This window comes from Ciconia boyciana, chromosome 13 (assembly GCF_034638445.1).
Source record: "Ciconia boyciana chromosome 13, ASM3463844v1, whole genome shotgun sequence".
In the NCBI taxonomy this organism is placed as follows: domain Eukaryota; kingdom Metazoa; phylum Chordata; class Aves; order Ciconiiformes; family Ciconiidae; genus Ciconia; species Ciconia boyciana.
The window spans coordinates 18,711,533-18,725,155 of record NC_132946.1 but is presented as its reverse complement, the minus strand read 5'-3'; the positions used below and the strand labels follow the sequence as shown (position 1 = coordinate 18,725,155).

Sequence of the window (13,623 nt, the reverse complement as noted above, 5' to 3'; positions counted from 1 at the left end):
GGATGGAAAGCTGGTGAGAAATACTCGGTGGCGTCACCGTATTATTGATGTTTTCCCTCCTGCTTTTCTCTGTGCTGGCAGCAAACGTCGCGGCTGCCGCTGGCGGCTTCCTCTACTTTTTCTCCTACATCCCTTACTTCTTCATCTCGCCCCGCTACGACCTGATGTCCCACAGCCAGAAGCTGGCATCCTGCCTCATCTCCAACGTGGCCATGGCCATGGGGGCACAGCTTATAGGCATGTTCGAAGGAAAAGGTGAGCAAGTGCCTCCTGTCCCTTGGGAGAGGAGCCAGCCTTTTTTTGTGGTGGGTTGGGACTGGCTTGCATGTGGTGCAAAGGGTGGAAAGAAGTCGGGGAGAAGCACGTTCCTGCTCCTAATGAGAGCAGAAAGGCTAATTGCTGATTGCTCCTGCAGGTCTTATCAGCACCAGGGCTCTGCCCCTCCGAACCCATGCTCCTGGCAGTCTGGGCTGTGCAAAATGCCATCATCGCTTTAATTACCAAGAGAATTCTGTTCTAACGGATGGGAATCCATTGCATTTCCTCCTTCCCAATATGTATCTTTCATTTCTATGTTAATAAGAATCTGCTGTTGGTTCCAGCAGCGGCCACGCTATTGCAAAGTGGTGGCACTAAAAAGGCGTCTGCGGTGACGGAGGGGCAGTGGCTGGAGAAGAGTTTGCTTCTTCCCAGGGCGGTTGCAGAGGATGTGATGGAAGAAGCGTGATGGGGTGGGGAGCCTCGAGGTGTCAGTGTGCTTTCTGCTGCGTCTTTTCCCTCCCTCTGTAGAAGGGATTGTAGAGCCGTGCATGTGCTCCTCCTTACCGAGCAGTGAATTAGGACAGGGATGCTATCTGGCGGTCTCGGAGAGCACTTTGTCCTTCTGGGCATGCAGAGGTAGGCAGTGCCCCATGTGCGTTGCAGGGACTGGCATTCAGTGGAGGGACCTCATGAAGCCCGTCAGCGTGGACGACAACTTTACCTTAGCCCAAGTGCTGGGGATGCTGCTCCTGGACTCTGTGCTCTACGGCATGGTGGCCTGGTACGTGGAGGCCGTCTTTCCAGGGGAGTACGGTGTGCCTCAGCCGTGGTACTTCTTCTTGACGGTGAGCACTGCTTACGCACCCCTTCCGGTGGGCTTGACGGGCATCACTCGGGGATGGTCCCCGCTTCTGTGCTGTGCAGTGGGCTAGACTAACGTACAACAACATCTGGCCTCCAAAATCAAGGGCTCTGCAGCATGTCCTCAGTAAAAGCTGATGCAGCTGTATTTTTTCACTGAATATGAAGGTCTTCTTGGCTTTAAATCTTTGTCCCAACACTTCTTGGCGTGCAGGGCGTTGTTAAGTGTCTCCATGCCTGAGCGAAGGCATTGGAGAGAAGCTGCAGGTGAGAGCAACCAGACCCAGTCATTTGAAACTCCCCGAGCGCTGCCATCCGGGTGGGCCTGGGTGGTCTGCGTCCCGCTGCCAGCCTCCACGTGCTAGTACCAGGGGATGGGTGATGACTGAGCCCCGTCAGCTGAGCTGCCCTCCCTCTGCCAAGCCAAATGCTTGGCATCATCTTCAGCGGCTGTAGCTGCGGTGGTTACTGCAGCTCAGCTGGCTGCTGAGGATTTGTTAAGCTACAGCGATACAGTCAATTTTGATCCTGTGGTTGTATCCCTCGGTATTGGATCGGGAGGTTTTTCCTCCTCCCCTCTAAATTCCTTATTCCAGCATGGTTTCACTCCAGCATCCCACTCCCTCTTGCAGCTAGACCAGGGTAGCGGAGATACAACTGTCTGCCAAAAGCCACAGCGGGATGCTGGTTTGGGGTCCAGGAGTTGTTGAATTGCTATTTCCACAGGGATTTAAGGTCCCGAACACTTATTTTCATTCCTGGAGAGCCTGGTCAAAAAAAAAAAGGCTGTAATTGCAGCAGCTGGACCCCAGGGTTTTTGTATTTAGTGTGTGTCAAGGTTTTTGGAGGGGGTGAACCTCCATTGTGTGGGCTCTTCTGGGCAGGGTGCTTCTGCGTGAGCAATTTTGCTTCTCATCGAAGTACCGACCTTTTCCATGGGAATGAAGATGGGAAAAAGCTGCCTGTGTAATCACGGGCAATCCTGCTGTAAGGGAGAACCAGGGGAAGGCAGCAGGGCAGGAGGAGCAGTTTCATCCCGTCTGACCTGCCTGCTGGTTGGCAATTCCCAGGCCAAGGAGAGTGGTCTTGCAGATCCATTGGAGACATCTGCGTGGGAAGAGGAGGGTGGATGACGCTGGGGAGAAGAGATGGTCTCTGCCTGTGCCTGAGTTTCTCTCTCTTTGCCTTCTCCCATCAGCCCTCATACTGGTGCGGACGTCCCAGGACTGTCGTGGGAAAAGAGAAGGAGGAGGAGGAGGACCCCGAGAAAGCCCTGAAGAGCCAGTACATTGAGGAGGAACCCGCCGACCTCGTGTCGGGAATCAAAATAAAGCACCTTTCCAAGGTACCGACTGCCCAGCACAGCACAAACACATCATGATGTTGTTCTTGTAAAAACTGCTGCCTGCAGGCAGCTTCCTTATCATTTTGCTGCCCTTCTTGCCCAGGGCTGTGTGACTTGGCTGCTGTAAGGCAGGTACGGCTCTTCCCCAGAGCCGGCTGCATTTTGTTGCGGGCTGAAGTGCTAGGTACTTGCAGGTGCAGTGACATCTATATTTAACCTGAATTAAACCTGTTGTCTAATGCCAACATGATGTGACACCACGGACTTTGACTGCCGGGTAGAACGGAGGGGGCAGATGTGAGAGCACTTGCCTCGAGTGCAGCATCAACTCGTTAACGTGATCTCCGCAGGTCTTCAAAGTGGGAAACAAGATGAAAGAGGCAGTCAAGGACTTAACGGTGAACATGTATGAAGGGCAGATCACCGTCCTGTTGGGACACAACGGTGCTGGGAAGACCACCACTCTGTCCATGCTCACAGGTAGGAGCCGCATCCTGCTGTGGGGCTGGCACGTGGCAGGGAAGGGCTGATGGCTTCACTTGCAAAGAGGAGCTGAACGCCATCTCTAAGGTTGGGGAGGGGTTTTTGCTCTTCCCTGGAGCACCTCTGGTTCACTGAGCTGTTGGCCAGGCATGCCGCGGCAGTGAGAGGCATGTCGCTGCCTGGGGAGATGGAGGGAGGCGGGGGTCCCTGCCCAGCTCTCCACAAGAGTGGGATAAGCTGGCGGGGGAAATGACAGCCAATCTTTGTGTTGGAGAGCCCTGAGAAGGGAAAGGACCCGCTGTAAGATGGGTGTCTGTAGGCTTTGTCATGATAAGGCAGAGAGGGCAGGGGCCAAGAACTGGTCTTCATCATTCCTGAGCTGCTGAGCTCCGGGCAGCCCATTTTGGCATGGTGGACGTGGTGGTGATCTTTGATGGTCCTTTCCTCCCGGTTCTCTGTCACTCTGCTGCTCCTGCCAGCCCAGGGTGCTCACGGGACCTTCCCTGGAGGTCTGCCCTGGCCTCGCCTGGACCTCTGCCAGGCTGAGAGCCAGGCTTGCCTGCCCGCTGCACTCCTTGTCTGCCTGCTCTGGCAGCTCTGCCAGGTCCACCTCCCGCCTGTGGATGCCATGCAGCCCACCCTGTGGGTGGGAGGAGAAAGCTGCCGTGCCCCAGCTTGAGCAAGAGACTGGCTTGCTCTGACTTTTGGCAGAAAGCTGGTGTGGGGGGGATGCTCGGCAGGACCCCTGCCTTTCCGCCGGCTCTTTGCCGCCCGGGGTTATCCTCAGCCCTGAGCCGAGACCACTGCGTCTCGCTCCTCCCAGGTCTGCACTCTCCAACGGGCGGGCAGGCGTACATCAACGGCTACGAGATCTCCCAGGACATGGTCCTGATCCGCCGCAGCCTGGGCCTGTGTCCCCAGCACGACGTCCTCTTTGACAACATGACAGTGGAGGAGCACCTTCACTTCTACGCAGGGGTGAGCACGGCGCTTGGGGGGAGCTCCGCTGGGCCCCTGGGAGCCAGCCCTGGGGCAGGCACCCTGCAGCCACCCTGTGGCTTCCTGAGGCTGGGAAAGCACGGTGAGATCCATCAAGCGGGTCCAGAGGAGGGCCACAAAAATGGTCAGAGGGTGGAACACCTCTGCTGTGAGGACAGGCTGGGAGAGTTGGGGTTGTTCAGCTGGGAGAAGAGAAGACTCCAGGGAGACCTTATTGCAGCCTTCCAGTACTTAAAGGGGGCTCATAAGAAAGGTGGGGAGGGACTTTTTAGTAGGGCCTGTAGTGATAGGACATGGGGTCATGGGTTTAAACTAAAAGAGGGGAGATTCAGCCTAGATATGAAAAAGAAATTTTTTATGCTGAGGGTGGTGAGACACTGGCCCAGGTTGCCCAGAGAGGTGGTAGATGCCCCATCCCTGGAAACATCCAAGGTCAGGTTGGACGGGGCTCTGAGCAACCTGATCCAGTTGAAGATGTCCCTGCTCATGGCAGGGGGGTTGGACTAGATGGCCTGTAAAGGTCCCTTCCAACCCAAACCATTCTGTGATTCTATGATAAGCAGAACAGCCCTTGCCTTCTCTTTCCACCTCATCTGCAGGCAGGAGCTCCCTGCTTGGCTGACGGAGGCGTGGAGGGTCATGGGCAGCATGGCTCTGTGGAAACCCCCGTGCCAGCTGTGCCAACTCCTTCAGGGTTGGGCAGAAGTCCACCTCTGTGCTTCCTCGCTTTCCTGCCCGGGTGTGAGGGAGAGAGTGTGGTGGGGTTTAGCAGCCGGTGGCAGATGTGGTGGGGTCTTTGCCAGATTCACTTACCCCTGCAGGCAGGCTTAACCCTCCCTTCCCCCTGTCTGGCAGCTGAAGGGGTACCCACCCTCCAAGTGCCCCGAGGAGATCAACCACATCCTGAGGATCCTCAACCTGGAGGACAAGCGCCGCTCTCTGACCAAAGCGCTCTCCGGCGGCATGAAGCGCAAGCTCTCCATTGGCATCGCCCTCATTGGGGACTCCAAGGCAAGCATCTTCGGTGGGACTCGCCTCGAACCTTTCTCCCTGGGGCCAGCGTAGGTCCTTCTAGTGCCTCTGAGGTTGTTCCTCACCCGTGGTAAGCCAGTGGGAGACTCGGAGACAGCGAGGAGGGGGCAGGAGCACCCCCACAAAGGGGGACAACTCTGCGGACAACGCCCTGAGGCTGCAGTGCAGCTCTGCTGCCTGGTAGCTGCTCTCCCAAGCAAGATCGTTGCATGCATGTTGCGAGGTCAAGGCTCCTTCTGGGCCCTCAGGTTGCCCCCTCCTGTGCTGCTGTGCCTCTCCCAGCCCTTTTTGACCAGCACCCATCTCCTGTGTGCAGGTGGTGATGCTGGATGAGCCGACATCAGGGATGGACCCAGCCTCTCGCAGGGCCACGTGGGACCTCCTGCAGCAGCAGAGGAGCAACCGCACCATCCTGCTGACCACCCACTTCATGGATGAGGCTGACCTGCTGGGGGACCGCATAGCTATCATGGCCAAGGGCGAGCTGCAGTGCTGTGGCTCCTCACTCTTCCTCAAGCGTAAATATGGTAAGGGAGGAGCAGGCAGGCCGTGCTCGATGTCTTCTTGCCAGGGAGGAGGAGGAGGGGGATATAGGGCCGGGAAGGGGACCCATTGCTCCTTGTCTGATGGCTGCTTGCTCCCCGTCGTGCTGTTCTGCCTCTTCTGAGGCCCATCCCCCACGCTTGCTCCTGCATCATGTCCATAGCCCAGGCAGAGCCATCGGTGCTCTGCAGTGCCTCAGCATCCCTCTCTGCTCCAGCACCCCGGGGCCAGGCTGGGCTGCGATTTACCCTCCTCTCCCTTCTCTTGTGGCTCTGCCCAGGGGCAGGATATCACATGGTGATGGTGAAGGAGCCCTACTGTAACCTGGGAGAGATCTCCCGCCTCATCTGTCAGTACGTGCCCAATGCCACCATGGAGAGCAATGCTGGGGCGGAGCTGTCCTTCATCCTGCCCAAGGAGAGCACGCACAGGTAATGGCATCATCCCCTGCTTGCCCTCCCTGGGTGGGTCCCCTTGTCTGCGCACACTGGGGCACACACTGTTGTCACGGGCTTGCTGGAAAGGGGAGCTGCTCTCTGCGTCAGCACTGGTCTTGGAAAATCGGGTTCAGTTCCTCCTTTCGCTGCCGTCCTCCCCTGCGTCTGCTGGCGCATTGCTCTCATGCCCCCATGCCACCGTGTCATTGCCCGTGCAGCAACTGCATGGGACAGCACTGGGTGCTGATAGCTGGTGATGGCTGCGGTGTGGAGGGTGGCACAAGTGAGGCAGGCTGGTTTGGCTCCAGAATCCAATACATGGATAGCTGAGGCTGCCTGTGGCAAGAAAGAGCAGAAGATGGAGCCCAAAAGCTGCTCTTGGGGTGGGTGGGGTGCTTAGTGCTGCAGGCAGCCCCGGAGCTGGCTGCAGGACTCAAACCAGCTGCAGGACACATGCCCAGAGGGTCTTAACCTCTGAGTGCCCCCTCTCATGAGCGTCAGCGTCTTAACGCCTCGCTTCTCCGTCCAGGTTTGAGGCCCTGTTCACAGAGCTGGAGCAGAAGCGGGAGGAGCTGGGCATCGCCAGCTATGGTGCCTCGGTCACCACCATGGAGGAAGTCTTCCTGAGGTAGGCTGGCCCCGGTGGGGTGTCATCTGGTGATGACCAGTCTCCACGTGCTTCGGCAGCGGCAGTGTCCTACACAGCTCTCTGGGGCACGTGTTGGGTTTTGTCTCTTGGGTTTGGCTTCCCCAGCTCAGAGCAGCTTGACCCTGTCTGGGTCTGTATTTCATCACCCGCTTTCCCTCCTGGTGCAGGGTTGGGAAGCTTGTGGACTCCAGCATGGATATCCAGGCCATCCAGCTGCCTGCTCTCCAGTACCAGCACGAGAGACGCTCCAACGACTGGGCCATGGATGACTCCAGCAGCCTGAGCGGCATGACAGATATGACGGACGACAGCGGGGCGCTCATTACGGAGGACTGCTCCAGTATCAAGCTCAACACCGGGGTGAGTGCTGGGGGTGTTGGTGCAGTGGGAATGGGGAGAGGGCATGTGAAGGGGGTTTTTGGAGGGGGGCTACCAGGTGGAGCCTCCCCCATGGCTGGTCTCGTTGCGTGTGGTTTGGAAGATCAAATTGGAAGATCAAAATGGAATCAGCATCTTTAGGGCAAATTATTTTTAGGGTTGTTGGGGTTGGTCACCACCATCCTCTTCAGGTTAATCATGTTAGTCTACAGAGATGCTCTTGAAGGTGTCCCAGGTGATCAAAAAGTGGTTTTCACCTGCCATTGCTACATCTTCCTTCCCTCGCTAGGCTTGTGTTTCAGATCCCTGGCAGCCCTTCATGGCCTCTGCGCCTGTGATAAATTTCCCCGTGCTTCTCAAGGGCATGTCTCAAAGGCAGAAGGGGAGAAAGATGTTTATGGGTTTAAAAAGCAAAGGTCCTTGCAGGGGCTGGGCTGGGAGCTCCCAGGCGTCTCAGCCCAGTCGCTTTGGCAGGCAGCCGTGCTGCAGTAATCCTATTTGTGAACCTCAAATGCTGAGAGGTGGAGGAAGGTAAAGGTCATGGCTGAAGCTGCTTTTAACACCTGAGATCCCAAAGTGCCTGCATCCCGTCGGGAAGCTGTGGAGTTTGACAGGCTGACCTGCTGTGCTGGAGTCAAGCAGCTGCCCTGCTAATCCCTTTACAGGCTTGGCTGGAGAGCAGGCTCTGCTGCAGGCTCACGGGCTACAGGCAGGACGGGGAGGTGGTTTTGGGGTCATTCCCCCCATCAGCTGTGTGGGGTGATGTGGCTGGCAGGGCTGTCCACAGCTGGCAGGGCTCACGTTGACCTGACTTCTCCCCTCCCAGTTCTACCTGTGCTGCCAGCAGTTCTATGCCATGTTCATGAAGCGAGCCATGTACAGCTGGCGCAACTGGAAGATGGTGGCAGCGCAGTTCCTCGTGCCTCTGATCTTCACTGCCTTTGCCCTCATCGTGGCCAAGACCTTCCCGGGACCCAGGGACTCCTCCCTGCTGAGGCTGACACTGGAGCCCTACGGCCAGACCATCGTGCCTTTCTGCATCTCGGCCACCTCGAGTCTGTCGCAGAGGTTGGCGGAGCAGTACGTGGAGCTGCTGGACGCCCAGCATCAGTCACCGCTGGAGGTGCTGGGTGAGGGTTCACGGAGCACCTGCGGAGCAGGCGATGCCCAGCAGGGTGTGCAGGAGCCACGGGCTTCTCTTGCCAGGGCCCTTGGTGTGGGTGGCTCAGGTCCCAGCTGCGGCGTATCTGACGTATCCCCTTGTATCCTCTCCTGCACAGGAGAGTCCCGCAGTTGGCAGGACCCTTCCTCACCTGAGCAGAGCTGTGTTCTCCATAACCCTGCGTTTGTGGCCATCATCGGGGCTGGGTGGGCCACCAGGGCTGGGGCTGCTTGGGGTCTTTTCCAGTTGGCCCCAGTTAGCTCTCATGTGATGGAGCCTGCTCTTAACAGCCGTGGTGTTTAGCAGGTGGCCTGGAGGAGTACCTCATCTCAAGAGCCTCCGAGGAAGGGGGGGCCTTCAATGAGCACTACATCGCAGCTGCCTCCTTTGAAGGAGCCGGGAACCGCACGGTGGTCACTGCGCTCTTCAACAACCAGGCATACCACTCCCCTGCCACAGCCCTTATGCTGGCCGACAACGCTGTCTTCAGGGTACTGGCGGGCCCCAACGCCTCCATCACAGTCACCAACTACCCTCAGCCCCGCAACATCACTGAGAAGGCCAAAGACCAGCTCATGGAGTACGTCTGATGGCACGGCGCTTGCTTTCCTGCTAGGGCTCATGACTTCCATGGGTGCAGATTGGCCTTGTTGTACTGGCATCAGTGGAGGAGCCAGGCTGGAGCTTCTCAGACTCAAATGTAGCTGTGATTGTACTCAGGAGGTCAGGAGAGCAAAGCTGTGTAGATGACTTACCTGCCTGAGCCTGGCAGCCACATCACCCCATGCACATATCTCAGTGCATATCCCCTGTAGATACTGGTTGGGGTTGGTTTTCCCCGTGTGCTCAGAGCAGAGGGGGCTGTATGGCCATACACTTCACAAAACCCTGCATCCAGGGTCTCAACCTCACCTGTACCAGAGGGGACATGTGTGGGACCTCGCAAAGGCAGAGTGGAGGTCTGTGGTGTGCTAGGTGGGCTGTGCGTGGGAGATGCTCATCTTACTGAGGTGCATTTTTGTTGTGGGGTGTTTCTCCTGCATGCTGGCTTGCTGGGTGAGCATAGCCTCCGCAAGAAGCACAGTATGGGTGTGCTGTCCCCGCGTAGCCTCAGCGTTGGTTTGTTGAGCTGTCTCTGTCCTAACCTGCCCCGCTGCTCTCCCTGCAGAGGCCAGACCGGGTTCGCCATTGCCATCAACCTGCTGTACGGCATGGCCTCGCTCGCCAGCACCTTCGCTCTGCTGCTGGTCAGCGAGCGGGCCATCAAAGCCAAGCATGTCCAGTTTGTCAGCGGCGTCTACGTGGTCAACTTCTGGCTTTCCGCTCTGCTCTGGGACATCATCAACTTCCTCATCCCTTGTGCTCTGATGCTGGTGAGTCACCCCTGACACCCTGATACCCTCCTGTCCTCCCCTTGGATGAGAGCTCTGGGTGCTGTTCCTTGGGGAGAGCTGGGACGTGTGGGTGCAGGGAAAAGGATGACGCCACTGGCATTGTCTCAGTTAATAGAAAGGACCAGCAAGAAAGCTGTCCCTTGGTCCTGCTGGGAGCTGGGCCATGGCCAGCCAGCTGGGTCACTTGACTGTAGCCTCTGGCACCTGAACACTTGGGTGCGGGCACTAGAAAATCTCAAATACATGGGAGCATGGAGAGGAATTCCCCAGATCTGCCCTTCTGCATCCCAGTCTGCAGAAAGAGGGCTTCCCTTGGGGACCAGCATGGGCTGCTGGTGGGAACCATCTGTGAGGTGCTATCCGGGTCAGTGCGGTGCTGCCGTTACCTTGCTGCCTGAGCTGTTGAGACAGGGAGACATCGCTTGCAAGTCAAGACAAACGTGCATTCTCCTTGCATTGCTGTGCCCCAGGTGATATTCCAAGCCTTTGATGTGCAAGCCTTCACCCAAGACAGCCACCTCGTTGATGTGATGCTGATCTTCCTCCTTTATGGCTGGGCCATCATCCCCCTCATGTACCTCCTCAGCTTCTTCTTCTCGGTGGCAGCCACGGCCTACACCCGTCTCACCATCTTCAACATCCTCTCAGGCACGGCCACCTTCCTTGCGGTCACCATCATGAGCATCCCAGGTGGGTCACTGCCCTCCATGCCTGCCCAGCACTGCACCCTGCCGTCACCAAGAAGATCCAGCCCCCAAGGGGATGCTTTCACCCCAGGGCTGTCCCCACACTAGCAAAAAAACCCTATGACAGTCCATTCTCACCCATTAAACATGGCAAAATTTGTTGGTTTTCCTTCTGAACTTGGAAGTATCAGGGTCTTTCTCTAAAACCAGCTAACTCCAATCTGTTGATCCTCCTGTGCTCCTCTTTCAGAGCTTGGCTTGGTGGATCTCTCCAAAACCCTGGATAAAGTCTTTCTTGTCTTACCCAATTACTGCTTGGGCCAATGCATCAGTGACTTCTACCAGAACTATGAGTTCATTCAGTTTTGTACCTCCTCCGTTGAAGCCATCTTCATCTGCAAGGCGTTCAGTGAGTCTCTGTGTTGGTCCTCACCTGACCGTCCCTTTGTAGCCACACTGGGGGGTCTCTGTGGGCTGGGCAGTATCATGGGGCCTCTAACCCAACCTGGGCAGTAGCTCCAGGTACCATTTTAAAGCAAAAACTGGGCAGCGTTTGACACTCATACATGATCCAATTAAGGAATCGTTTCCTTCCTAATGATTTGGAGGAAAATGTGGGCCAGGGAAAGTTTCATAGACAAGTAAAGAAATGTCCCAAGAGTGTCTTGATCTCCTCTGCGTGCCTCCACTGGGCATCTTCTGCCAGATCCCCTCCAGACCTGAATCCTCTTGTGGGAAGCATTGGAAAGAGCTGTGGGCAGGAAGCCAGTGTGGGCTGGGATGGAGACGAACCTGGCAAAGCTTTGGGCTCACAGCTTTCTCTGGAGCTTATCTGCCTCTCCCCAGAGTGCGGATTGTTCCAAGTCTTGATTTTGTTCCATCCCTGCTCAGATATCAGTTATCAGATGAACTACTTTTCCTGGGAGACACCTGGGATCGGAAGATACTTGACCTCCTTGACCATCCAGGGTTTCTCCTTCCTCTTCGTCCTTTTCCTCATTGAGACAAACCTTCTCTGGAGACTGAGAACTTTGGTCTGTGGCATCTGCAGGCGGCGGAAATGGGTGAGCTGAAGCGCGTGGGAGGAAGCAGTAAGGTGCCCTCCAAACCAAGCCTGGGAGTCCCTGCAAGCTGGAGACAGGCCCTCTTCACCTAAATCATCTTCCCAGGGAGCATCCCTGGAGCAGGTTGCTTGGAGGGACTGATCCTGTTGAGTGTATGGGTTGGCAAAGGGAGTGAGGCATACCCAGAGGTGGCTGATCGAAGGGATGGATCCTGCCCGGGTTGGGAGCACTGGAGGAGCCCATTTGTCCCACAGCAGCCAGGTGGCAAAGAGTGTTTTTTCTCCCCCGTGTTTAGGTGGCACTGCTGAACAGGGTGTCTGTGCTGCCAGAGGACCGGGATGTGGCAGATGAGAGGAAGAAGGTTTTGGAGTCCCCACCGGAACTGCTGTCATCTCTCAGCAGCCCTCTGGTCATCAAGGAGCTCACCAAGGTGAGGAGAGAGTGGCCCTTCCTGAGCATCCTGCTGCAAGCTGAGCCGTGGTCTCACGGGGCTGGTAAAGCCACCGCTTGCCTTGCTGTGCCATCAGGCGGTGACTGGCATGGCTGGTGTGTTGGTCTCCACCAGGTCTACGACAGCCGGGAGTCCCTGCTGGCGGTGGACAGGATCTCCTTAGCGGTCAGCAAAGGGGAATGCTTTGGCCTTCTTGGCTTCAATGGAGCGGGCAAAACCACCACCTTCAAGATGCTGACTGGTGACGAGAGCATCACGTCAGGGGACGCCTTTGTGGATGGCCACAGCATTCTGGCCAACATCAAGAAGGTACCAAGGGCTGCAGGGGCGGAGGGTGGCATTACAAACAGTCCTGCCTCTGCCTGGGCTGGGCCACCTTGCAAGTGGCTCTGAGGAGGACACGGCTGCAGTTGCCAGGGGTGGAGGTAATATCCCAGGGACGTTGCGTCCTTGTCCATCCCAGCTCTCCGTTATCTGGCCACATGGAAGCAGTCCCCTCTCTGTTGGGATGACAGATGTGAAACAAATGGAAGCCAAACCTTGCGAGGGTGGCAAACCCTTCATCAAAGGGTTTAGCTCCGTAGTTGGAAATGTGAAACATGTGAGTTAGTGATCACAGTCGGATGACGGTCTCTCTAAAACAAGCGGGTCAAACCTTTCCAGACCCCTGCAAGAGGCCTCCTTGCTGGGAACTGCTCACTCCCTTTGGAAAAGCAAGAGGTGAGCAGGGGTCAGGCTTTCAGTTCAATCCCTGGGTACCTCTACCACTGTCAACCCCAGGCAACATCAGGCAAGGAGAACATGGGGAGGGTCTGCCCTGAAAGCATGGCCCTGCTTGCTTCCTCCCCTGGGATTCTGCCTTCTGTTGGGCTCTTGTCCCCACAGGAGACCAGGATATGGGGAAGGTACAGACCCTCCAGTGCTTTCCTTCTCCTGAGAGCCTGGGCCACCTGAAATGGCCCCTCACAATGAGGAACCAGCTTGGGAAATGCAGCGTGAGACCACGCAGTTGCTGTCCCGAGGCGCGCTGCGTGTGTCCATCCCTGCCAGACCGGCTGCTCCAGCGACGGGGGAATTTCCCTCTTGTTTCACCTGCGGTTTCGGAGCTGCAGCTCAGTCCCCCTCGCTTTGAGCAAAAACCTTGCAGAGGTGCAGCAAAGCCCTGTGGGTGCCAAGACACCTTCTGGCTTGGACACCTTGCAGAGACCTGCCTGTGAGCTAATCCCCATTGGGTTCCTCTTGCCCCAAGGTCCAGCAGCGGATCGGCTACTGCCCGCAGTTCGATGCCCTCCTGGACCACATGACAGGCCGCGAGACCCTGAGCATGTACGCCCGGCTGCGGGGCATCCCCGAGCGGTACATCGGGAGCTGCGTGGAGAACATGCTGAGAGGGCTGCTCCTGGAGCCCCACGCTGACAAGCTCGTGAGGACCTACAGGTGAGAGGAGACATGGAGACACCCCATGCCCTCTGCTCCTCGTCTTATGGGGCTCTCCCTGTGCTCATATCGGGTCTCTGTCCCCATTCCTGTCTCCTTCTGCAGCGGTGGTAACAAGCGGAAGCTGAGCGCTGGCATTGCCCTTATCGGTGGTCCCCCCGTGATCTTCCTGGATGAGCCTTCCACTGGCATGGACCCCGTGGCCCGACGTTTGCTCTGGGACGCAGTGACGCGGACGCGGGAGTGTGGCAAATCCATCATCTTCACCTCCCACAGGTGACACTTGTCTGGGCAGGGCTTGGCCCAAGAGATCAGGGAGCGGCCAGGAGGGTGGTGGGGTCCAGGCGATGGGACCCACCTCCAGAGCCTGGTGGGTGGGCACTCCTGCAGGCAGCAGCAGCTGGCTTTACCCAAATCTCCTTCCTCCGAAAGCCTGGAGAG

The 13,623-nt window shown here is 57.1% G+C and overlaps 1 protein-coding gene across 4 annotated transcripts in view; it reads left to right on the top strand.

Moving 5' to 3' along the window:
* ABCA3 (ATP binding cassette subfamily A member 3) overlaps positions 1–13,623 on the top strand; it is a 29,877-nt gene that overhangs the window by 14,311 nt on the left and 1,943 nt on the right. For 2 of the 4 annotated variants that reach the window (XM_072877576.1, XM_072877577.1), the window contains 20 exons: positions 82–255; positions 925–1,106; positions 2,321–2,467; positions 2,818–2,947; positions 3,774–3,928; positions 4,805–4,960; positions 5,298–5,508; positions 5,805–5,955; positions 6,491–6,589; positions 6,778–6,970; positions 7,815–8,118; positions 8,457–8,730; positions 9,319–9,523; positions 10,015–10,234; positions 10,481–10,639; positions 11,122–11,294; positions 11,590–11,724; positions 11,860–12,054; positions 12,995–13,182; positions 13,288–13,458. In XM_072877576.1, coding sequence (XP_072733677.1) covers positions 82–255; positions 925–1,106; positions 2,321–2,467; positions 2,818–2,947; positions 3,774–3,928; positions 4,805–4,960; positions 5,298–5,508; positions 5,805–5,955; positions 6,491–6,589; positions 6,778–6,970; positions 7,815–8,118; positions 8,457–8,730; positions 9,319–9,523; positions 10,015–10,234; positions 10,481–10,639; positions 11,122–11,294; positions 11,590–11,724; positions 11,860–12,054; positions 12,995–13,182; positions 13,288–13,458 — 3,622 coding nt within the window. Of the gene's footprint in view, positions 1–81; positions 256–924; positions 1,107–2,320; positions 2,468–2,817; positions 2,948–3,773; positions 3,929–4,804; positions 4,961–5,297; positions 5,509–5,804; positions 5,956–6,490; positions 6,590–6,777; positions 6,971–7,814; positions 8,119–8,453; positions 8,731–9,318; positions 9,524–10,014; positions 10,235–10,480; positions 10,640–11,121; positions 11,295–11,589; positions 11,725–11,859; positions 12,055–12,994; positions 13,183–13,287; positions 13,459–13,623 lie in introns of all 4 variants that reach the window. The other 2 variants (XM_072877574.1, XM_072877575.1) reach the window with 1 other exon arrangement.